At 45.2% G+C, this 25,447-nt stretch overlaps 1 protein-coding gene across 1 annotated transcript in view; it reads right to left on the reverse strand.

Annotated features, from left to right (window-relative positions):
* The window catches only part of B3GLCT (beta 3-glucosyltransferase), a 715,243-nt gene that overhangs the window by 404,058 nt on the left and 285,738 nt on the right, over positions 1 to 25,447 (reverse strand). The window contains exons 3-4 of the mRNA XM_069759003.1: positions 13,251 to 13,287; positions 9,923 to 10,032 (exon numbers count right to left, since the gene is read on the reverse strand). Coding sequence (XP_069615104.1) covers positions 9,923 to 10,032; positions 13,251 to 13,287 — 147 coding nt within the window. The remainder of the gene's footprint in view (positions 1 to 9,922; positions 10,033 to 13,250; positions 13,288 to 25,447) is intronic.

Consider the following 25,447-nt stretch of genomic DNA (forward strand, 5'->3'; position numbering starts at 1 on the left):
GAGAGAGGAGATATAAGGCGGTGCAGAACTGTGGAGAGCTTTGTGGGTGAGAGAGATGAGTTTATACTGAACCCTGTAGTGAATGGGTAGCCAGTGTAATGACTGGCACAAGATGGAGGCATCGGTGAAGCGGTTGGACAGAAATATGACCCTGGCTACCGCATTCAAGATGGATTGGAGAGGAGAATGTTTGGAAAGAGGGAGACCGATCAGAAGAGAGTTGCAGTAGTCCAGACGAGAATGAATAAGAGCAACACAAGTAGAGAAGGGAGAAACACAAGTAGTTCAGTTTTGGAGAGATTTAGTTTCAGATAGAGGGAGGACATGATGTTAGAGACAGCAGACAGACAATCCTTGGTATTTTAAATTAGGGTAGGGGTGATGTCGGGGGAAGAAGTGTATAATTGGGTGTCGTCAGCATAGAGATGGTACTGGAACCCAAATCTGCTGATTGTTTGTCCAATAGGGGCAGTGTATAGAGAGAAGAGGAGGGGGCCCAGGACTGAGCCCTGCGGAACCCCGATAGTAAGGGGACGAGGAGAGGAAGAGGAGCCGGCAAAAGATACAGTGAAGGAGCGGTCAGAGAGGTAGGAGGAGAACCAGGAGAGGGCTGTGTCCTTGAGGCCTATGGAGCGGAGCATGGTGAGAAGGAGCTGGTGATCCACAGTATCAAATGCGGCAGATAGATCCAGGAGAATCAGCAGAGAGCAATGACCTTTGGATTTAGCTGTTATTAGGTCATTAGAGACTTTAGTGAGGGCAGTTTCAGTGGAGTGTGAAGAGCGGAAACCAGATTGTAAGGGGTCAAGAAGAGAGTTATCCGAGAGATAGCGGATTAGACGGGAGTGGACCAAGCGATCCAGGAGTTTAGAGATGAAGGAAAGGTTAGAGACAGGTCTGTAGTTAGCCGTGCAGTTCTGGTCCAGGGATGGCTTTTTAAGTAAATCGGTAATGATGGCATGTTTAAATGAGGAGGGAAAGATGCCTGAGGAAAGAGAGAGGTTAAATATTTTAGTCAGGTGAGTGGTGACCACTGGTGAGAAAGACTGCAGGAGAGGTGAAGGAATGGGCTCACTATTGCAGGTTGTAGGCCGGGCAGAAGTAAGGAGCTTGGAAACTTCTTCTTCTGAAACAGGCTCAAAGATGTCTAATGAGCTTTAGGTGCGGCAGGGAAGGGGATCCAGGCACTGAGGAGATTGGGCTGAGATATTCTGATGGATGTGGTTGATTTTTTTCTAGGAAATAAGTGGCCAGATCCTCACCACTGAGATTGGAGATGGGGGCCTGTACTTTAGGTTTCAGGAGGGAGTTTAAGGTTTCAAAAAGTCGTTTTGGGTTGTTGGAGAGTGAGGTGATGGGGTGGTGAAGTAGGATTGTTTGGCCAGAGAAAGGGCAGAGTTATAGGTTTTGAGCATGAACTTATAGTGGGATGAAGTCTTCTGCTAAGAGAGATTTTCTCCACTGCCGCTCTGCACACCTTGAGCAACGCTGAAGAAAGCGTGTTTGCATAGTGTGCCACGGCTGCCGTTGTCTGTGTTGGGTCTTTCTGCGAGTAGAAGGTGCTGCTTCATCCAGGGCATTCTTAAGTGTAATATTGAAGTGTGACAATGCTAAGTCTGGACAGGAGAGTGAGGAGATGGGGGCTAAAGATGTGTGGAGGGTGTGCTGGGTATCAATGGTACGTGTATTCCGATAAGTGTGGTAAGTGGGGGTGTCCCGGGTGAGGAGACAATTGTTGACAGAGAATAATAATAATAATAATTTTTATTTATATAGCGCCAACATATTCCGCAGCGCTTTACAAATTATAGAGGGGACTTGTACATACAATAGACATTACAGCATAACAGAAATACAGTTCAAAACATATACCAGGAGGAATGAGGGCCCTGCTCGCAAGCTTACAAACTATGAGGAAAAGGGGAGACACGAGAGGTGGATGGTAACAATTGCTATAGTTATTCGGACCGGCTAAAGTGTAAGGCTCAGGTGTTCATGTAAAGCTGCATGAACCAGTTAACTGCCTAAGTATGCAGCAGTACAGACACAGAGGGCTATTAACTGCATAAAGTGAATGAGAACATAGTGCGAGGAATCTGTTTTTTGTTTTGTTTTGTTTTTGTTTTTTAAATAGGCCACACAGGGATCGTTAGGTTAATGCATTGAGGCGGTAGGCCAGTCTGAACAAATGAGTTTTTAGGGCACGCTTAAAACTGTGGGGATTGGGAATTAATCGTATTAACCTAGGTAGTGCATTCCAAAGAATCGGCGCAGTACGTGTAAAGTCTTGGAGACGGGAGTGGGAGGTTCTGATTATTGAGGATGCTAACCTGAGGTCATTAGCGGAGCGGAGGGCACGGGAAGGGTGGTAGACTGAGACCAGAGAGGAGATGTAGGGTGGTGCTGAGCCATGGAGTGCTTTGTGGATGAGGGTAGTAGTTTTGTACTGGATTCTGGAGTGGATGGGTAGCCAGTGTAATGACTGGCACAAGGTAGAGGCATTGGTGTAACGGTTGGTGAGGAATATGATCCTGGCAGCAGCATTCAGGACAGATTGGAGCGGGGAAACTTTGGTAAGAGGGAAGCCGATTAGTAGAGAGTTACAATAGTCCAGACGAGAATGAATAAGTGAAACAGTAAGAGTTTTTGCAGAGTCGAAAGTAAGAAAAGGGCGAATTCTAGAAATGTTTTTGAGATGCAGGTAAGAAGAGCGAGCCAGTGATCGGATGTGGGGGGTGAATGAAAGGTTAGAATCAAGGATGACCCCAAGGCAGCGGGCATGTTGCTTTGGAGTAATGGTGGAACCGCACACGGAGATGGCAATGTCAGGCAAAGGTAGGTTAGTAGAGGGAGAGAACACGAGGAGTTCAGTTTTTGACAGGTTTAGTTTCAGATAGAGGGAGGACATGATGCTAGAGACAGCGGTAAGACAATCACTGGTGTTTTCTAATAAGGCAGGCGTGAGATCAGGAGAAGAAGTGTATAATTGGGTGTCGTCAGCATAGAGATGGTACTGGAAACCAAATCTACTGATTGTTTGTCCAATAGGGGCAGTGTACAAAGAGAAAAGGAGGGGGCCTAGGACTGATCCTTGAGGAACCCCAACAGTAAGGGGAAGGTGAGAGGAGGAGGAACCAGCAAAACATACAGTGAAGGATCGGTCAGAGAGATAGGAGGAGAACCAGGAGAGAACGGTGTCCTTGAGGCCGATGGAGCGAAGCATAGTGAGGAGGAGCTGATGATCCACAGTGTCGAATGCTGCAGAGAGATCCAAGAGAATTAGCATGGAGTAGTGACCATTAGATTTAGCTGTTAGTAGGTCATTAGAGACTTTAGTGAGGGCAGTTTCAGTAGAGTGTAAAGAGCGGAAGCCAGATTGAAGAGGGTCGAGAAGAGAGTTATCTGAGAGATAGCGGGTAAGACGGGAGTGGACCAGGCGTTCGAGGAGTTTAGAGATGAAGGGAAGATTAGAGACAGGTCTATAATTAGCGGCACAGTTTTGATCGAGAGATGGTTTTTTAAGTAATGGATGTATGATGGCATGCTTAAATGAGGAGGGAAAAATACCGGAAGTGAGGGAAAGGTTGAATATTTTTGTTAGGTGAGAGGTGACAGCCGGGGAAAGGGACTGGAGGAGATGTGACGGAATGGGGTCACTGGTGCAAGTGGTCCGGCGAGAAGATGCAAGGAGCCTGCTTACTTCTTCTTCTGTAACTGCTTCAAAGTCAGAGAGTGAACTAGATGCAGTGGGGGAGGGAGGACAGTGCATGGTATGAAGAGATTGGGAGATGATTTCCTGTCGAATGTGGTCAATTTTTTCTTTGAAATAATTGGCCAGATCGTCAGCACGGAGATCCGTGGTTGGGGCCTGCGCTCTTGGGTTGAGTAGGGACTGGAACGTGTCAAAGAGACGTTTAGGGTTATTGGACAGGGAGGTGATGAAGGTGTTGAAGTAGGTTTGTTTGGAGAGGTGAAGGGCAGAATTGTATGTCTTTAGCATGAACTTATAATGGATAAAATCTTCAGGTAGATTAGATTTTCTCCACAGACGTTCTGCGCACCTGGAGCACCGCTGCAGGAACCGTGTTTGCAGCGTGTGCCACGGTTGTTGCCGTCTGTGCCGAGTTGTTTTATGTATAGGAGGAGCAGCTTCATCCAGAGCACTTTGCAGGGTTTCATTGTAATGCTTCAGAGCAGAGTCAGGACATGAGATGGAGAAGATTGGGGCCAATGATGACGGCAAGTTCTTCATAAGTTTCTGGGTGTTAATGGCCTGTATGTTTCTATAAGTGTGGAAAGTGGGGGTGACCTTAGCGGGATGGCAGTTCTTGATAGAGAATGAAAGAAGGTTGTGGTCAGAAAGTGGGAGAGGGGAGTTTGTGAAATCATCCATTGAGCAAAGCCGGGAGAAGACCAAGTCAAGGGAGTTTCCATCTTCATGCGTTGGCGAGTTAGTATGCTGCGAGAGACCGAAAGAGGAGGATAGAGCTAAAAGGTGAGAAGCAGATGGGGAGAGGGGAGAGGCAATAGGGATGTTGAAATCACCCATGATAATGGTGGGGGTGTCACAGGAGAGAAAGTGTGGAAGCCAGGTGGCAAAGTGATCCAGGAACTGATGAGAGGGGCCAGGAGGACGATACACCACCGCCACTCGCATGGAGAAGGGGACGTAGAGTCTGACCACATGGACCTCAAAGGAAGGGAAGACAAGTGAGGGTACTTGGGGGATAACTTGGAAAGTACATTTTGGTGAAAGGAGCAGACCAACGCCTCCGCCTGCTCTGTTGTCCGATCTTGGGGTATGAGAAAAATGTAGTCCACCATATGAAAGAGCAGCAGCAGCGGTGGTGTCTGACTGCTGGATCCAGGTTTCAGTAAGAGCCAGGAGATTAAGAGAATTAGAAAGGAAGAAGTCATGAATGAAGGAGAGTTTATTACACACAGCGAGAATTCCAAAGGGCACAATTCAAAGAGACAGAAGGCATGCAGGGAATATTAATAAGGTTAGAGGGGTTTCTGGGTGTAGCAATTGGGAGGTTTGACTGGCTATAACATGGGGGCCGGGGTTTGGGGAGATGTCTCCAGCGACTAGGAGAAGGAGGATCGAAAGAGTGAGCAGATGGTTAAGTGATTTGTGAGAGCGTCTCTTGTGTTGGATGGTGGGACTGAATGGATCTGTGCTGTTAAGCAATGTGAACAGAGCATGAGTGCTATACATAGGAGAGACAAGGACAGAGGGGCCGATATGAATGGAGTGTAGAGAGTTAATGCAAGGGCGGTGAATGTGAGTGAATGCAGCAGCTAGGATATAGATTATACAAATAAATATGGTGAGTATTTGTGCTGTTTCAAGTGAATATGGATTAGATTTTGATTGTCTTACCTGTCTCCTGCCCTGTCTAACTGCCATGTTATAACTGCCGAGTACTTAGAAAAAAAAAGTACTTTGAATAAAAATACACGAATAACAGTGCACGAATGCACCCCTGCATGAATGCATCCCCAAGCTAAGTCTACATTTATAGAAGGCTAGCCCTTAGATCTTCCTATTTTTTTTGTGTTAAAGCTCGTTAGCAATCAATCTAACTCAGTTGAGACAACAGGACACAATAAATGTAGTGATCAGATAAACAAATGTCCAGGTCTACATGGATCATAAACCACTTTGAAACAGTTATGTGATCTCTCTGAGTAAGGACATGCAAAAGTCAGATTAAATATCTACAAACACAAACAAATGCATAATAGGATGACTAACATATATAGATACATGCAGGATTCAATGCCGAAGATAGAATGACTCAGATACCATCCAAGCTGCTTGCTGTCAGGGACTGGAGCAATAGACATGCAGGATAGTTCAGCTCAGAGAATGAATGATATGTTTACCATCCAAGCTGCTTGCTGTCAGGGACTGGAGCAATAGACATGCAGGATAGTTCAGCTCAGAGAATGAATGATATGTTTACCATCCAAGCTGCTTGCTGTCAGGGACTGGAGCAACAGACATGCAGGATAGTTCAGCTCAGAGAATGAATGATATGTTTACCATCCAAGCTGCTTGCTGTCAGGGACTGGAGCAATAGACATGCAGGATAGTTCAGCTCAGAGAATGAATGATATGTTTACCATCCAAGCTGCTTGCTGTCAGGGACTGGAGCAATAGACATGCAGGATAGTTCAGCTCAGAGAATGGAAAGAAGGTTGTGGTCTGAGAGCGGGAGAGTGGAGTTAGTAAAGTCGTGCAGCGATCCGGGACGGGAGAAAACCAGGTCCAGAGTATTCCCATCCTCATGCGTAGGAGAATTAGTAAACTGTGAGAGGTTGAATGAAGAAGTTAGAGAGAGAAGATGAGAGGCAGATTGGGAGAGGGGATCATTGATGGGGATGTTAAAGTCTCCCATGATGAGGGTGGGGATGTCACAGGATAGAAAGTGAGTAAGCCAGGTGGCAAAGTGGTCTAGAAACAGGCGGGAGTAGCCAGGAGGGCGATAAAAAACCGCCACCCGCAAGTGGAAGGGCTTATAGAGTCTGACGGCGTGGACTTCAAAGGAAGGAAATGTAAGTGAGGGAACCAGGGGGATGACCTGGAAAGCACATTGTGATGAAAGGAGTAAACCAACACCTCCACCCTGTCTGTTCTCAGGTCTGGTGGTATGTGAAAATTTCAGCCCACCAAACGAGAGAGCGGCAGCGGCGGTGGTGTCTGAGTGCTGGATCCAGGTTTCTGTAATAGCCAGAAGGTTAAGGGAATTAGAGATACACTACTAATGGCAGCCAGAAGAAAGTGCCCAACTTCAAATTGCAATAAATGTAGTTATTTAGTTATTTATCATGTACTTTGGCCCATGTAATGATAGTTTGTCAGAAAAATTCCCAATAAATGTGTGGAAAGTGTTTTTAAATTTCTCCCATGAATTGTGTATTTCATTAATTTTATTGTCCCACATCTCCCATTTTAAAAACTAAAGCTAATAGTTTAGCGATATGTTAATATTCTGTTCCCTAATGGTCATAGAAATGTAAGCAACCTCATTTTAATGCATTTATTACAAAATCATGAAAATTTGTTGAACAGTGTAATTAGATGAAAATAAATTATCTACTCTGCTGATTTATATCCATAAATACAGAAACGCAAACAAACTGCCGTTAGTTGATGTTTAGACGCTATAAGTATATAGATCTGTATATAAATGTGATCTGTTGATGTAGTGTGATGTCTCCAAACTATAAAGTAAAAACAATACTGTCATCAAGTGGCAAAATTAGGAAGTGTTACTACTTTATTAGTACTACCGCAGGGTTTTCTTTTTGTGCCCAAGAAGGAGCTTTGAAAGAAGTTCCCTACAACCCCCTATTACAAAACGTTATCAGCCAAGTTTCACCCAGATTAATACTGAGCGTTATCTAAAACTGTTGTCCCCCTTTCCAGTGCATCATAGTCAACTTTCTATTTGACCTACCTCCATGCCATATATTTCATTGCCAAAAAAGAAAAAAATTAGACCTGCACAACTTTAGTATTTAGCCATCCAACAACATTAAGGTGACCTTCTAATATGGATGATAACTAGGCAGTATATGTCCTACTTCTCCATGTGCCAAACCAGCTCATGTGATCAAAAAAACGCTAAGTACCTTGCATTTTTAAGGTTTATAGAAATACTGGAGTTCATGTATTCATTATTGGGTGTGCCGAGGCATTGTGTACATGTATTTATTGGCCAGATAGCATATTTGTACCCCTGTGCATTAATTTAATACTAAATGTGTGTGGGCCCTATTTTTCTTTTTTTGTAGAACAAATTGATGTGTGTAGCCCCCTCCAAGGCTCAGCACCCTTATCCACCCATCTCTCCCACCCATGATTTTAATTTCGAGCTACTCCTAGTTTCCATTTCACTCTCCATTCATATAAGGCTAGTTTGGCACATGGAGAGGAAGGACATATAGAGTTATGGACAATCCATATTGAAAGGTGCAGCATGACGTGGTTGGATGACTTTTGCACTCTTTAATCAAAAAATGCCAATAAATGCTTTACGTTTTTACGCTTACAGCAATATTGAGGCTCACGTATTGATCTGTCGCAGCATGCTAATCTATCTATATAATCGTCAAAGGGGTACTTCCATCTGTCTGTCTGTAACGGAAATCCCGAGTCGCTGATTGGTTGCGGCCGGCCGGGCGCGACCAACCAGCGACAGGCTTATTCCGGCCGCGAATTGGCCCCTCCCTACTCTACTCCAGTCAGTGCCCCCTCCCTACTCCCCTCCAATCAGCGCCAGTGTGTCGCCTCATCCCGCACAAACTTTTTTACTATTGATGCTGCCTATGCAGCATCAATAGTAAAAAGATATAATGTTAAAAAAAATAAAAAATAAAAAAAAAATTGTGCTATTCTCACCTTCCGCCGTCCACCGATGCGCGCGATGCTGCCGCCAGCATCCGTTCCCAGTGATGCATTTTAAAAGTACCCAGATGACTTAGCGGTCTCGAAAGACCACTAAGTCATCTGGGTAATTTCTCAATGCATCACTGGGAACGGAAGCTGGCGGCAGCATCGCGCGCATCAGGACAGTTTCGCTGGACGCCGGAGGGAGAGTATATAACTATTTTTTATTTAAATTTTTTTAGCAGGGATATGGTGCCCACACTGCTATATACAACATGGGCTGTGTTATATACTGCATGGGCTGTGTTATATACTACGTGGGCTGTGTTATATCCTGCGTGACTGTTATATACTATGTGGTCAGTGTTGTATACTGCGTGGGCTGTGTTATATACTGCCTGGCTGCTATATACTATGTGGGCAGTGTTATATACTGCACGGGCTGTGTTATATACTACGTGGCCTGTGTTATATACTGCGTGGGCTGTGCTATATACTACGTGGGCTGTGCTATATATTACATGGGCTGTGTTATATACTACGTGGCTGTGCTACATACTACTTGGCTGTGCTATATACTACGTGGCTGTGCTATACACTACGTGGCTGTGCTATATACTCCGTGGCTGTCTACGTTACGTGGGCTGTGCTATATACTATGTGGCTGCTTTATATGGCTGCGTGGGCTGTGTTATATACTATGTGATCAGTGTTATATACTGCGTGGGCTGTGTTATATACTGCCTGGCTGCTATATACTACGTGGGCAGTGTTATATACTACGTGACTGTGCTATATACTACGTGACTGTGCTATATACTACGTGACTGTGCTATATACTACGTGACTGTGCTATATACTACGTGACTGTGCTATATACTACGTGACTATGCTATATACTACGTGACTATGCTATATACTATGTGGCTGTGTTATATACTACGTGGCTGTGCTAAGCGCGACCTACATACATACATACTCTAGAATACCTGATGCGTTAGAATCGGTCCACCATCTAGTGCATCATATATGTATAGGTTTTATTGTCATCCTCAAAAAGCACCCGGACAATGCCAGTCTTCATATGCCTATGCTTGTTTTTTTGGCATCAGGTAAAGTTTTTTCAATACTAGAAGCACTAAAAAGCTATTTTAGGAGTTTAAATAGTTTGAGACATAGACTTTTGGAAGAAAACACAATTTTAATAGGGGCTGCCCCGTCTAGACAAAGCAGGTCCAGATGATAATCAAACAACAGGCTAACAAACAGACAATCCCTGCATATGTTGTGGCTGTCGAACAGTCGTGAGAAAAGCAGGCGCGGGGACCTGAACATATTTTTGGAGCACAACGAAGACACTTGTTTAGCAGCCGAGCATGATCGGATAACGCCTTATCTGATCATGTTCTCTCATCACTATTAATGAACTTCTTTTAACATTGGAGTCCATTTATAAATGTATCATTTCTATCATTATTACTCACGACGCGGCATGAGCGCAACGAGCAGGCGGCATGCACTTACCGTGCCGATTTCTGCAGCCTGCTTTAAGATGTTCTCTTTCAGGCCTTTGGCTCGCTTTTTGTGGAATGGATGACTCTGGCTTTGTATCACAAATACGATTCCTCCTAATTCTATAAGGAAACAAGAGGGATAATATTAGTTAAAGGAGAAAAGGACAGTACAAGACCTAAAAGGGAAAGAAAATAGCTTTAAAACAAATTATGTTCAAAAGAAAATGCTGTAGTTCTTAAATGTTATAAGGTCAAATTGCAAGAACTCAATGGTCAGGCCTGTGTGACTAAATCTAACTATTTAAGGTAACGTTCATATTTGCGTTGTTGGGCGCGGCGGCGTCGACGCAACCAACAACGCAATACACAACGCTGCGTTTTTTGACGCATGCGTTGTCATAAAGTACCAATGTTCCTGAGTTTTGGCGCACGGAAAACGCTACAAATAGCATCCTCCGCACCCTGTCTGGTGCGTCAAACTGACGCATGCATTGTAAAACGCAATACAACGCATACCGGCGCATGTCCATGCGCCCCCCATGTTAAAGATAGAGGCGCATGACACGTGTCGGTATGCGTCGACGACGCTGCGCCCAACAGCGCAAATGTGAACGTAGCCTAAGCACATGGTGTAAAAAGTCTGTGCAAGATCTCAGTCTGCACTGTATATACAGGGGAAAGACCAATAAATGTCATCTAGCTGCAGAAAACAAGAGCAACACTGCCATCTAGAGCCTGATAATATGTACTGCGTCTTATCACTATGAACTACAGTAGATTATCGGGTAAAAATTTATCCTTAAACATTTGTTCATGAGAACGACATTTCGTGGAGTTTAGGAGCTCTACAAAAGTAGTAACGAGCAGAGGTTTTGTGGCAGATTTTCTGAGGGATACATTTTAGTTTTAATGGGAATTTTCAGGATTTGAAGCTAATCTTTATCCATAGGAAAGAGGACAACTTCCCAGTCCCCACTCCCACATCAATCTCATGTAAATGGATCAGAGGCCAATCACGCGCTCTGCCGCTCCATTCATTCACGTATGACAGACCACTGCTCCGTTCACACAGGGATCTTCAGAACCCCGGTTCTTGTAACCTGAGCGGGTCACAGTGGTCGGACCCCCAGTGATCAGGAAGTTATCACCTATGCAATGGATAACTTTCAAACTTGTGAAAATATGTATAATAAAACATGTTTTTAAAGAGGTTGACCACTTTTGGGAACTATTTTTGCTTCTTACTTAAATGCATGGTTCTTGGCTAAATATAATTTTTATGATAAGGTTTAATTTAAAATTTTGAACTGGCTATAAGGTCTTCTAACGGCTGCACAACGAGTTAACTGAAAATCAGTCAGGGAGTTTGTTACCATTATCTTTCCTTTTTAGTAGTTCTTTTAAGCCGATTTATGGTCAGAGGCAACATTAAAGTACAATGTGCAGTTGGGTATAGTAATCATAGCGTTTTGTTAAATAATGTTCGTGATGAACCGGCCCCTCTCCTGACGTTTCTATTACGTCAGACGGATAACATAATGCGGTCTCTCCACTTTCAGCAACGTGATGCTCCGTACCGCATGAGGGCACGTAAGGTCAGCTTGGTGCAGTTTTACACAAACGCCACCTGCCCACTTGGGCCCAGGGAGGCACGGATAGTGTGAGGATGTGGCCCACGCAGTTACTGATGTGGCACCATACTTGCTCACAACCCTGACGGGCTGAGAGGCCCCATTCACTAGCACCAGTGAAGCCCGGGTCCATTAATGGGATAATATGGGACCAAAAACCAGCCCTGGTAGCATGGAAAATTAAACCGAGAAATAGACGTGTGGATTTGTGGATCGAGATAAAAGAGCAGCACAAGGTTGAATTACATATTTAGTCACCTTAATGGCACACTAGACAACACACTATATATACATATACAATGGTTGCATATGCAAATACAATAGTGGTAAGAAAAGATATAAGCAGATGGATGTCAATACCAGGTTGATTTTCGACCATGTGTACACTGGGTCACAGGGTGCATGGGCTGCCCTGCTGGCTCCTAGGTCCTTCACAGCACGTTACTCAAAGTGACCCCCTTTCAAAGGGGAACGCACGCATAAAATAGACAACGACCACATGACCTTAGACTAGCCTTTAACTCCTTTGGGTCACTCCCCTCTTGCCCTCTGAGCTGAACCAAAATCCCCTCCCCTTACCTCTAGCAGCTAAAAACTCCAAAACCTAAGAGTCCTAACTCTTTAATGGACAGTCCTAGGGAAGTGGTTTTGGAGTCATCGGATCCGTCCAGGCCCCTGTTACGCATTGAGACAAATCTTTGATATCTGGTTCCTATTAGACATTATACATATCTCCCCTCCTTGGGGTGTTAGAACGGATTGAGACACTGGAAAATGTTCGGTCCATTCCAGAAATCTCGAAAATGTACATAGTGTACAGCTAGGACATATAATATCTCTATAACTCCTTAAGGAATTATGTTTCTAGAATTTTCTTTGGCAGCTTCAGCATGACTCTATATTGCAAGCAAGCCTTTGTCATGCTCTGAGCTGGCTTGCTCATGGTGTGAGATCTGTCACTCACAGCCTCTGGAGGCTTGACCTCCCTGCTGAGCTAAGTGCCATCCTTCTCCTTAAGGCTTTGAGAATATTTGACTTTCTGCTGAAAAAAGGGTTTTGTAATCCCAGGTCAAAAAGGATACAAATGATTGGCATGAAATTATATCTCCAATATTTTTCATAATGTTGCAAAGTCATTTTTTCTGTATAATTAAAGCCGCAAAAATGAAACCCAAAAAACAACGGTAACGGTGGAAAGGTGGACGGTATTTTGGTGATGTTTTACTGCATTTGGAATTAGGAAAGATGATCAAAATCAAAATGTAACCCCCCGGGGTCAGATCTACAGTATCTAAAAAAAATCTACAGAATAAGGAGGCTGGGCCCTGCTGGAGCCCGGGGTTCCCTTTCATTGTGGTGCCTAGTGCGACATCCCTCAATGCTGCAGCGGTAGCTAGTGCTGACCTTCTTCCAAAGTCACTGGGGCATGGACTACGCTGTGTCACCCACATGGACCATGATGCTCTGGCGTGTGGTTTGGAAAAAAATTATTGAATAGTACTGAGTAGTAGTGAGTTTTAATTTGATGCAGCCTTATAAACAATGTGCAGTGCTGCATCTGGTAAACAATGAATGGGTCACTGTGCTTAAGGAAGGCTGAAGCCAATCAGTAGGAGCATCTACACTAATCTGATATTGATGGACAAGGTCAGACTCATGGAATACTTTTAAAATTGTCTTATGTATAGAAATTCAAGAAAAGCTTACCCAAGGGCAATGGAGCCTGCGATCCACTTTCAGAATTCTGTGGCAAAAGAAGAAAAAAAAAGGTACATAAACGAAAAGAAAGTATGAGAAATGCAGAACACACACCCAGGGTAGTGAGGATGCACAGGAGCAGCGAAACTCCTTTTTCTTTTTTTACATACATTTTGTTTACACAGAAGTGAAAATGACCGATCATCAGGTTACAAAGTCACGCTTCTTCATTCCAATCATATAGTCTTAGATACACCGTGACACGGTACAACAGCAAATAATATACTGGTTGTTCTACATCAGTATCTCATTCCGCTAGAACCTTTTTACCATCAATGAAATTGTGGGGAAAAAAATGCAACTCCTCCATTGTTCTCTGGGATTGGTTTTTACCTTGTTCATTGTATGGAAATGACCTGCCAATATGATTCTCCAGGACAGTATAATCATAGCAATAACAAATTTGTCTATTATACACATAGCTCCATTGATGGACAAAAAAAACTGGTCGGTTCATCGAAAATATGTGTATATCTTGTATGCGGCCAACAGGGAAGATACTGGACACAGTGCATATCTCTCCCAGAAAGTTAAGTTGGGCAAGATATTAAAACCGCGTAGTAATGGTTGGTACAGCAGCTTTTATGATAGTTCTGGGCTGGGTTTTAATGAAGTGATCGGGAGGATTTAGTGGTGGGACTCATCACTCCCACTCCCCCTTCAGTATGGGTTTTGTGGGAAGCTTAGGCAGCCCAGCTGCGAGGTCGTCTCATTACAGACACAGACTAGCCTGAAGGAAAAGCTTCAGAGTGTCACAGTATTTGGACTAATATGGTGTTTCTGAGAAAGATATGCATGGAGGTTAAATGTGCTAAATTGCTTGAGAGCCAAGCCCGCATAAATCCCTGGTAGTGTGAGTAAGGCCGGAGTCACACATGCGAGAAACACGTCCGTGTCTCGCATGTTAAAAGCAAGCTCTGACGCCGGCACTTGGGAGCGGAGCGTGCGGCTCCATGTGTTGCTATGCGGCCGCACGCTCCGCTCCGAAGTGCCAGCGCCAGAGCTTGCTTTTCACATGCGAGACACGGACGTGTTTCTCGCATGTGTGACTCCGGCCTTAGAGGTACGGTGTATTAACGCTTAGCCGGGCAAGTCTTTGTTGCTTTTTGGTTGCTTTATTGTTTGCTACATTTAGGGTGAAAATAAAGCCCCATGTTACCCTTAAATGTACTGTCTGCCTATGTCACTGCCACGCCGCTCTAAAACGCCCTAACAAGTTACAAAAAACGTGTATACAGCGGGTGACGTAAGTATTGAACACATCACCAATTTTTTAGATAAATATATTTCTAAAGGTGCTCTTGACATGAAATTCTAACTAGATGTCGATAACAACCCATCCAATCCACATCAATCCATAGATGCCTATAAATTAAGTTGTATGTAATAATGAAGCCCCCCATGTATAAAACTTTGGGTACATGGGTGCACAGACCCTATAGAACTAATTATTATTTATTTATATAGCACCATTAATTCCATGGTGCTGTACATGTGAAAAGGGGTTACATACAGGGTTATAGATATCGTTAATAGTGATGAGCGAGTATACTCGGTACGCACGCTCGGGTGTCCTCAGAGTATTTGTAAGTACTCAGAGATTTAGTTTTCAGCGCCGCAGCTGAATAATTTACATCTGTTAGCCAGCATAAGTACATGTGGGGGTTGCCTGGTTGCTATGGAATCCCCACATGTACTTATGCTGGCTAACAGATGTAAAATATTCAGCTGCGGCGATGAAAACTAAATCTCTGAGTACTTAAAAATATTCTGAGGACACCCGAGCGTGCTCTGAAAATCTCGAGTACCGAGTATACTTGCTCATCACTAATCGTTAACAGTAAACAAATTTACAATGACAGACTGGTACTGAGGGGAGAGAGAGGACCCTGTCCTTGCGGACTTACATTCTTCGGGATAATGGGAAAGAGACAGGAGGTTGGTGTGCTGCAGCAGTGGTGGTGGTGAGGCGGCAGCTCGGGTGGTTGGTGAGGCGGCAGCTCGGGTGGTTGGTGAGGCGGCAATTCTGGCGGTGGCAATGCTGCAGCTCGGGTAGTTGGTGACATGGCAGCAGCTCGGGTGGTTGGTGGGGCGGCAACTCGGGTGGTTGGTGAGGCTGCAGCTTGGATGGTTGGTGAGGCGGCAGCTTGGGTGGTTGGTGAGGCGGCAAAATGGTTATTGCAGGCTGTAGGCTTTCCTGAAGAGATGGGTTTTCAGGTTCCGTCTGAAGGATCCGAGGGTGGTGGATAATCAGACGTGTTGAGGCGTGGAATTCCAAAGGATGGGGGATATTCGGGAGAAATCTTGGAGGAGGATTTGTGAGGAACGAATAAGTGTGGAGGAGAGTAGGAGGTCTTGGGAGGATCGAAGATTAAGTGAGAGAAGATAGTGGGAGATTAGTCCAGAGATATAGGGAGGGGACAGGTTGTGGATGGCTTTGTAGATCAGTGTTAGTAGTTTGAACTGTATTCTTTGGGGAATTGGGAGCCAGTGGAGGGATTTGCAGAGGGGAGAAGCAAGGGAGTAGCGAGAAGAGGTGAATTAGCCGAGCAGCAGAGTTGAGGACAGACTGGAGTGGTGCAAGGGAGTTAGGGGAAGGCCACAGAGGAGGGTGTTGCAGTAATCGAGGCGGAAGATGTTGAGGGCATGCACAAGAGTTTTAGTAGATTGAGCGCTGAGGAAGGGACGGATTCTGGCAATATTTCTGAGTAGGAGGCGACAGAAGGTGGCAAGAGTTTGGACGTGCGGTTTGAAGGACAGGGCAGAGTCGAGTTACCCCGAGGCAGCAGATTTCAGGTGCGGGAGAGAGCGTGATACAGTTTACCATAATATATAGATCAGGTAGGGGGGATACGTGAGATGGGGGAAAGATGAGGAGTTCGGTTTTGTCTACATTGAGTTTTAGGAAGCGAGAGTTGAAGAAGGAGGATATGGCTGACAGACACTCCGGGATTCTGGACAGAAGAGAGGTGACATTTGAGCCAGAGAGGTAGTTCTACGTGTCGTCCGTTTATAGGTGGTACTGGAAGCCATGGGACTTTATGAGTTATCCTAGGCCAAGGGTATAGATGGAAAAAAGTAGGGGCCCTAGGACAGAGCCTTGAGGGACACCAACAGAGAGAGGGCGGGGTGAGGAGGTAGTGTGGGAGTGGGAAACGCTAAATGTGTGGTTGGAAAAGTATGAGGCAATCCAGGACAGGGCAAGGCCTTTGATGCCGAGGGAAGAAAGAATTTGCAGCAGTAGACCGTGGTCGACTGTATCGAAAGCAGGGGACAGGTCAAGAAGGAGGAGGATAGAGAACTGTCTGTTAGCTTTGGCTGTGAGTAAGTCATTAGTAATTTTGGTCAGAGAAGTTTCGGTGGAGTGGTGGGGGTGGAAGCCAGATTGGTGGTTGTCAAAGAGAGTGTTAGATGAGAGGTGGGAGGGAGAAAAGTTGACCATGGACATGCTGCTCAAGGAGTTTGGAAGCAAACGGGAGCAGTGATATGGGGCGATAGCTGGGCATAGCAATTTGGTCAAGGTTAGCTTTTTTGAGGATGGGTGTGATGGTGGCATGTTTGAAGGCAGAGGGGAAAGTACCAGAAGATAGCTATAGGTTGAAGAGATGGGTTAGGGCTGGAATGAGAGTGTTAGTGAGGTTGGGGAGCAGGTGGGAGGGGATGGAATCAAGTGCACAGGTGGTGAGGTGTGATTTGGAAAGGAGGCGAGTAAGTTCTCCTTCAGTGATGTTGGAGAGGGAAGTTATTGGGGAAGAGTAGAGGTCTGGTATATGGAGTGGTTGGGGTGGTGGTACAGTAAAGGTTTGCCTTGCTTGGTCGATCAAGTTTTTGAAGTAGGTGGCAAAGTCTTCAGAAGAGATGAGGGGAGTTGGAGGTGGCAGTGGCGGGCGGAGGAGTTAAATGTGCTGAACAGTTGTTTTGGGTTGTAGGATAGTGAAGATAGAAGGTTAGTGAAATAGGTCTGTTTAGCAGAAGTGAGGGCTAGTTTGAAGGCAAGTGTAGCTTGTTTAAAAGCAGTGAAGGCGTCTGGCAGGCGTGGTTTTTTTCCAACGCCACTCCGCGACCCGGGATGCTTATCGGAGTTTTTTGGTGAGGTTGTTATGCCAGAGTTGCCTATTGATTTGTCACACTTTGCCATGCATGAGAGGGGCGACTGAGTCTATAGATGGAGTTACAGAAAGCGGTGGCACTATCCGTGTTGTGGAGTGAAGATATGGAGGACAGGGGTACAAGAGAGTCTGAGAGTCTGTGAATGTCTAGGTGTGCAAGGTTTCTGCGAGGATGTGGTAGTGGCTGTACGTGGGGGGCAGGTGAGGAGGACAGGGATGAGAAGGTGAGTAGATGGTGATCAGGTAGGGGGAAGGGAGAGGTTGTGAGATTATATGAGGAACAGAGGCGGGTGAAGATGAGGTTTAGTGTATGTCCGTCTGTGTGGGTGGCTGTGGAGGACCACTGAGTAAGTCCGAAGGATGAGGTAAGGGCCAGGAGCTTGGAGGCTGCTGGCTGGTGGGTGTCTGTTGGGATATTAAAGTCACCCATTATGATGGTGGGGATGTCAGCAGACAGAAAGTGAAGAAGCCAGGTGGAGAATTGGTCAATAAAGGCAGTTGCTGAGCCTGGTGGTCGGTATATGACAGCCATTTGGAGATTAGAGGGAGAGTAGATATGGACAGAGTGAACCTCGAAAGAAGAGAGGATAAGGGAGGGTGGGGGTTGGATAGGGTTGAAGTAACAGTTTTTGGGAAGAAGGAAACCTACTTCCCCGCCATGTCTGTTGCCAGAGCGATGAGTGTGGATAAAGTGGAGGCCACCGTAACTCAGTGCAGCAGGGGAGGCCGTGTCAGGGGGCGTTAGCCAGGTCTCGTTGAGGGCCAGGAAGGAAAGGTTGCGGGAAGTAAAGAGATCGTGGATCACATGGAACTTGTTGCAGACAGAGTGGGCATTCCAAATTCTCCCTGAGAAAGGAAGCAGGGGGGTGGGGGTCAGTGGCACAGATTTTAAGTGTGAGGGATTGCGGTAGTTTCTCATAGTGTGAAAAGGATAGGGGTGAGGATTAGTAGGATGTATGAGGCAAGGGGAGGCAGGATTGGGGGATATGTCACAAGCAGTGAAAATGAGAAGAAAAATAAAAAAGGGAGAAGCAGGGTGGTGAAGGAGAGCGTAGACTATTATAGTTATAGACCATTTATGATAAGCAGTATTGTGTACGGTTGTTAACAACTGTTTTTCTAGTCACCCTTAGGCTGGTTTTACACTTGTCGTGTTTTTTCGGCCCGTTTTTGCAGCCCCAATGGGGACGCAAAAATGGTCTGCAAAAATTCGGCAGAGCGCCGTACGCCATAAGGTGGGTTCAGCACCTGTTCACACTGTGTCTATGTTTGGATGTGCAGATCAGGTTTTTTGAAATGTATTCTCTAGCCTTCTGATCGTGCACTCCCTGCCTCCTAGCTTCAGGTGTTTTAATTATAGTAGGTCCAATACCCCTCCACAGTGAGAGAGAATTTGAGTCCAAGGAGAGGTTTCACATGTACCCATTCAGATGGAGACGTTTATTCTCAGAGAGGTAGGTTTAGAGTAGGACCTCGTATAAGAGAGATGCCGTAACGTGGCTACGAGGTACACATAAAATTGGCCATTTTTATGCGCTAAAAGCTCTCATTTTTCATATTTCTAGTGCAGTAATGCAGTTTAAAAAAATTTCGTGTTTTCAAGTTTGCATGTTTTGGCGCTGCAGTGTGCTGCCCTATTTGTTTGATTATATACGAGTTGGCGACTCTGGGTTCAGCACCTGTTCACACTGTGTCTATGTTTGGATGTGCAGATCAGGTTTTTTGAAATGTATTCTCTAGCCTTCTGATCGTGCACTCCCTGCCTCCTAGCTTCAGGTGTTTTAATTATAGTAGGTCCAATACCCCTCCACAGTGAGAGAGAATTTGAGTCCAAGGAGAGGTTTCACATGTACCCATTCAGATGGAGACGTTTATTCTCAGAGAGGTAGGTTTAGAGTAGGACCTCGTATAAGAGAGATGCCGTAACGTGGCTACGAGGTACACATAAAATTGGCCATTTTTATGCGCTAAAAGCTCTCATTTTTCATATTTCTAGTGCAGTAATGCAGTTTAAAAAAATTTCGTGTTTTCAAGTTTGCATGTTTTGGCGCTGCAGTGTGCTGCCCTATTTGTTTGATTATATACGAGTTGGCGACTCTGGGTTCAGCACCTGTTCACACTGTGTCTATGTTTGGATGTGCAGATCAGGTTTTTTGAAATGTATTCTCTAGCCTTCTGATCGTGCACTCCCTGCCTCCTAGCTTCAGGTGTTTTAATTATAGTAGGTCCAATACCCCTCCACAGTGAGAGAGAATTTGAGTCCAAGGAGAGGTTTCACATGTACCCATTCAGATGGAGACGTTTATTCTCAGAGAGGTAGGTTTAGAGTAGGACCTCGTATAAGAGAGATGCCGTAACGTGGCTACGAGGTACACATAAAATTGGCCATTTTTATGCGCTAAAAGCTCTCATTTTTCATATTTCTAGTGCAGTAATGCAGTTTAAAAAAATTTCGTGTTTTCAAGTTTGCATGTTTTGGCGCTGCAGTGTGCTGCCCTATTTGTTTGATTATATACGAGTTGGCGACTCTGGGTTCAGCACCTGTTCACACTGTGTCTATGTTTGGATGTGCAGATCAGGTTTTTTGAAATGTATTCTCTAGCCTTCTGATCGTGCACTCCCTGCCTCCTAGCTTCAGGTGTTTTAATTATAGTAGGTCCAATACCCCTCCACAGTGAGAGAGAATTTGAGTCCAAGGAGAGGTTTCACATGTACCCATTCAGATGGAGACGTTTATTCTCAGAGAGGTAGGTTTAGAGTAGGACCTCGTATAAGAGAGATGCCGTAACGTGGCTACGAGGTACACATAAAATTGGCCATTTTTATGCGCTAAAAGCTCTCATTTTTCATATTTCTAGCGCAGTAATGCAGTTTAAAAAAAAAAAATTTCGTGTTTTCAAGTTTGCATGTTTTGGCGCTGCAGTGTGCTGCCCTATTTGTTTGATTATATACGAGTTGGCGACTCTGGGTTCAGCACCTGTTCACACTGTGTCTATGTTTGGATGTGCAGATCAGGTTTTTTGAAAAGGGGTACAAGAGAGTCTGAGAGTCTGTGAATGTCTAGGTGTGCAAGGTTTCTGCGAGGATGTGGTAGTGGCTGTACGTGGGGGGCAGGTGAGGAGGACAGGGATGAGAAGGTGAGTAGATGGTGATCAGGTAGGGGGAAGGGAGAGGTTGTGAGATTATATGAGGAACAGAGGCGGGTGAAGATGAGGTTTAGTGTATGTCCGTCTGTGTGGGTGGCTGTGGAGGACCACTGAGTAAGTCCGAAGGATGAGGTAAGGGCCAGGAGCTTGGAGGCTGCTGGCTGGTGGGTGTCTGTTGGGATATTAAAGTCACCCATTATGATGGTGGGGATGTCAGCAGACAGAAAGTGAAGAAGCCAGGTGGAGAATTGGTCAATAAAGGCAGTTGCTGAGCCTGGTGGTCGGTATATGACAGCCATTTGGAGATTAGAGGGAGAGTAGATATGGACAGAGTGAACCTCGAAAGAAGAGAGGATAAGGGAGGGTGGGGGTTGGATAGGGTTGAAGTAACAGTTTTTGGGAAGAAGGAAACCTACTTCCCCGCCATGTCTGTTGCCAGAGCGATGAGTGTGGATAAAGTGGAGGCCACCGTAACTCAGTGCAGCAGGGGAGGCCGTGTCAGGGGGCGTTAGCCAGGTCTCGTTGAGGGCCAGGAAGGAAAGGTTGCGGGAAGTAAAGAGATCGTGGATCACATGGAACTTGTTGCAGACAGAGTGGGCATTCCAAATTCTCCCTGAGAAAGGAAGCAGGGGGGTGGGGGTCAGTGGCACAGATTTTAAGTGTGAGGGATTGCGGTAGTTTCTCATAGTGTGAAAAGGATAGGGGTGAGGATTAGTAGGATGTATGAGGCAAGGGGAGGCAGGATTGGGGGATATGTCACAAGCAGTGAAAATGAGAAGAAAAATAAAAAAGGGAGAAGCAGGGTGGTGAAGGAGAGCGTAGACTATTATAGTTATAGACCATTTATGATAAGCAGTATTGTGTACGGTTGTTAACAACTGTTTTTCTAGTCACCCTTAGGCTGGTTTTACACTTGTCGTGTTTTTTCGGCCCGTTTTTGCAGCCCCAATGGGGACGCAAAAATGGTCTGCAAAAATTCGGCAGAGCGCCGTACGCCATAAGGACTGTATTTACGGAAGTGAAAAAATATCGAACTTGCTCAATATATTTCACAGCTTACGGACACGGCCCCCATTGAAAATCAGTGGGGCCACAAAAACGGAAGCTTGCTTTTGCGGTGCACCGTGAAGACCATATTTGCGAATCTCCGTTTTTTTCCCCTACTTTTTCCTTACTATTCGAAACCAGAAAAATGGCGACCAGCAAGATTTTTGAGGCCTGTTTTTGCGGCAGACCGTGAAAATTACCGCAATACGGCCCACAAAAAACAAAAAAAAGGCTCGCAAAGAACACGGCAAGTGTAAAAGAAGACTTACTAAGTCAAAAGGTCACTGGAGTCAGCTATGCAAGGTCATGAGCAGGTTAAAACTGCTTTAGGCCGCTTGTCTGTGGGGTCTTATAAAAGAATGTGATTGGAATCTTGCAAAAGATCGGGAAATACGTGAGGTATTTAAAATCGGGCCGGAGCATCAGTGGGCATTCGCCGTCAGAGGAAGATAGAAGACACCCTCCAACCCTTCCTTATTTTTACTGGACTGTTGTGATGTTTTATTAGAGGGATAATCACCCAGCTTTTGCTGGGTGCAATTAGTCATTGGTTAATATTATTTGGTTATTATGATAATCTTATTAGTCTTATATTTATTATGGCCTTCATGATTAGGCCAAATTTTACAATTCTGACCAGTCCCTTTATTAGGTAATAACTCTGGAACGCTTCAACTGATCCCACCGATTCTGAGATTGGTTTTTCATGACATATTGTACTTCATGATAGTGGTAAAATGTTTTCGATATGACTTGTGTTTATTTGTAAAAAAAAAAAAAATGGAAATTTGGTGAAAATTTTGCAATTTTCAAACTTTTAAAGGGAACCTGTCACCCCGAAAATCGTGGGTGAGGTAAGCCCACCGGCATCAGGGGCTTATCTACAGCATTCTGTAATGCTGTAGATAAGCCCCCGATGTTACCTGAAAGAGGAGAAAAAGACGTTATATTATACTCACCCAGGGGGGGTCCCGCTGCTGGTCAGGTCAGATGGGTGTCTCTGGTCCGCTGCGGCGCCTCCCATCTTCATTACAAGACGTCCTCTTCTGATCTTCAGCCACTGCTCCGGCGCAGGTGTACTTTGCTCTGCCCTGTTGAGGGCAGACAAAGTACTGCAGTGCGCAGGCGCCGGAAAGGTCAGAGGCCCGGCGCCTGCGCACTGCAGTACTTTGTCTGCCCTCAACAGGGCAGAGCAAAGTACGCCTGCGCCGGAGCCGTGGCTGAAGATCAGAAGAGGACGTCTTGTAATGAAGATGGGAGGCGCCGCAGCGGACCAGAGACGCCCATCCGACCTGACCAGCAGCGGGACCGCCCCTGGGTGAGTATAATATAACGTCTTTTTCTCCTCTTTCAGGTAACATCGGGGGCTTATCTACAGCATTACAGAATGCTGTAGATAAGCCCCTGATGCCGGTGGGCTTACCTCACCCGCGATTTTCGGGATGACAGGTTCCCTTTAATTTATATGTCCTTAACCCCTTTCTGACATCGGACGTACTATCCCGTCGAGGTGGGGTGGGCCCCCATGACCACGGACGGGATTGTACGTCCAGCGCGATCGGCGGCGCTCACGGGGGGAGCGCCGCCGATCGCGGCCGGGTGTCAGCTGTTTATCGCAGCTGACATCCGGCACTATGTGCCAGGAGCGGTCACGGACCGCTCCCGGCACATTAACCCCTGGCACACCGCAATCAAAGATGATCGCGATGTGCCGGCGGTATAGGGAAGCTTCCCGCAGGGAGGGGGCACCATGCGGGCTTCCCTGAGCCCCCCGCAGCAACACGATGTGATCGCGTTGCTGCGAGGGTCTTACCTCCCTCCCTGCTTGTTCCAGGCCCAGATCCAAGATGGCCGCGGATCCGGGTCCTGCAGGGAGGGAGGTGGCTTCACAGAGCCTGCTCAGAGCAGGCACTGTGAAGCAGCCTGCACTGCTCTCAGATCGGTGATCTGTCAGAGTGCTGTGCAAACTGTCAGATCACCGATCTGTGATGTCCCCCCCTGGGACAATGTAAAAAAGTAAAAAAAAAAACATTTCAAAATGTGTAAAAAAATAAAAAATATTCCTAAATAATGAAAAAAAAAAAAAAAATATTATTCCCCTAAATACATTTCTTTATCTAAATAAAAAAAAAACCAATAAAAGTACACATATTTAGTATCGACGCGTCCGTAACAACCCGACCTATAAAGCTGGCCCACTAGTTAACCCCTTCAGTAAACACCGTAAGGAAAAAAAAAAAAAACGAGGCAAAAAAACAACGCTTTATTATCATACCGCCGAACAAAAAATGGAATAACACGCGATCAAAAAGACAGATATAAATAACCATGATACCGCTGAAAGCGTCATCTTGTCCCGCAAAAAACGAGCCGCCATACAGCATCATCAGCAAAAAAAAAAAAAGTTATAGTCCTGAGAATAAAGCGATGCAAAAATAATTATTTTTTCTATAAAATAGTTTTTATCGTATAAAAGCGCCAAAACATTAAAAAATGATATAAATGAGGTGTCGCTGTAATCGTACTGACCCGAATAATAAAACTGATTTATCAATTTTACCAAACGCGGAACGGTATAAACGCCTCCCCCAAAAGAAATTCATGAATAGCTGGTTTTTGGTCATTCTGCCTCACAAAAATCAGAATAAAAAGTGATCAAAAAATGTAACGTGCCCGAAAATCTTACCAATAAAAACGTCAACTCGTCCCGCAAAAAACAAGACCTCACATGACTCTGTGAACCAAAATATGGAAAAATTATAGCTCTCAAAATGTGGTAACGCAAAAAATATTTTTTGCAATAAAAAGCGTCTTTCAGTGTGTGACGGCTGCCAATCATAAAAATCCGCTAAAAAACCCGCTATAAAAGTAAATCAAACCCCCCTTCATCACCCCCTTAGTTAGGGAAAAATTAAAAAAATGTATTTATTTCCATTTTTCCATTAGGGCTAGGGCTAGGGCTAGGGTTAGGGTTTGGGTTAGGGCTAGGGTTAGGGCTAGGGTTAGGGCTAGGGTTAGGGCTAGGGCTAGGGCTAGGGTTAAGGCTACAGTTAGGGTTGGGGCAAAAGTTACGGTTAGGGTTTAGATTACATTTACAGTTGGGAATAGGGTTGGGATTAGGGTTAGGGGTGTGTCAAGGTTAGAGGTGTGGTTAGGGTTACTGTTGGGATTAGGGTTAGGGGTGTGTTTGGATTAGGGTTTCAGTTATAATTGGGGGGTTTCCACTGTTTAGGCACATCAGGGGCTCTCCAAACGCGACATGGCGTCCGATCTCAATTTCAGCCAATTCTGCGTTGAAAAAGTAAAACAGTGCTTCTTCCCTTCCGAGCTCTCCCGTGTGCCCAAATAGGGGTTTATGTTGTGAGTTCTGTTTTTGGGCTCCCTCTGGTGGTTACTGATGGTACTGGGTGATTTGTGTTCTGCTGTCTCTGGTGTCCACCTGTTCTATTAGGATTTGGGAGTTTCCTATTTAACCGGGCTTTCTTGTCATTTCCCCGCCGGCTATCAAGGTTATCAGAGTGTTTTGTTACCTCAGCTTCTGGCTTCAGTAATCTTCAGGACAAGCTAAGTTTTTGATTTTCTTGTTCCACGTTTTGCTTTATTTTTGTCTTGTCCAGCTTGCATATAATTGTTTCTTTGCTGCTGGTTGCTCTAGTGGGCTGTAATTGCTCCTCATGTTCCATGAGTTGGAACATGAGTTCAAGTAATTGCAGGATGGTTTTTTGAAGGGTTTTTTGCTGACCGCGCAGTTTACTTTTGTATCCTCTGCTATCTAGTTTTAGCGGGCCTCATTTTGCTGAATCTGTTTTCATACTGTGTATGTGCCTTCCTCTCATTTCACCGT

This window comes from Ranitomeya imitator, chromosome 3 (assembly GCF_032444005.1).
Source record: "Ranitomeya imitator isolate aRanImi1 chromosome 3, aRanImi1.pri, whole genome shotgun sequence".
Lineage (NCBI taxonomy): Eukaryota > Metazoa > Chordata > Amphibia > Anura > Dendrobatidae > Ranitomeya > Ranitomeya imitator.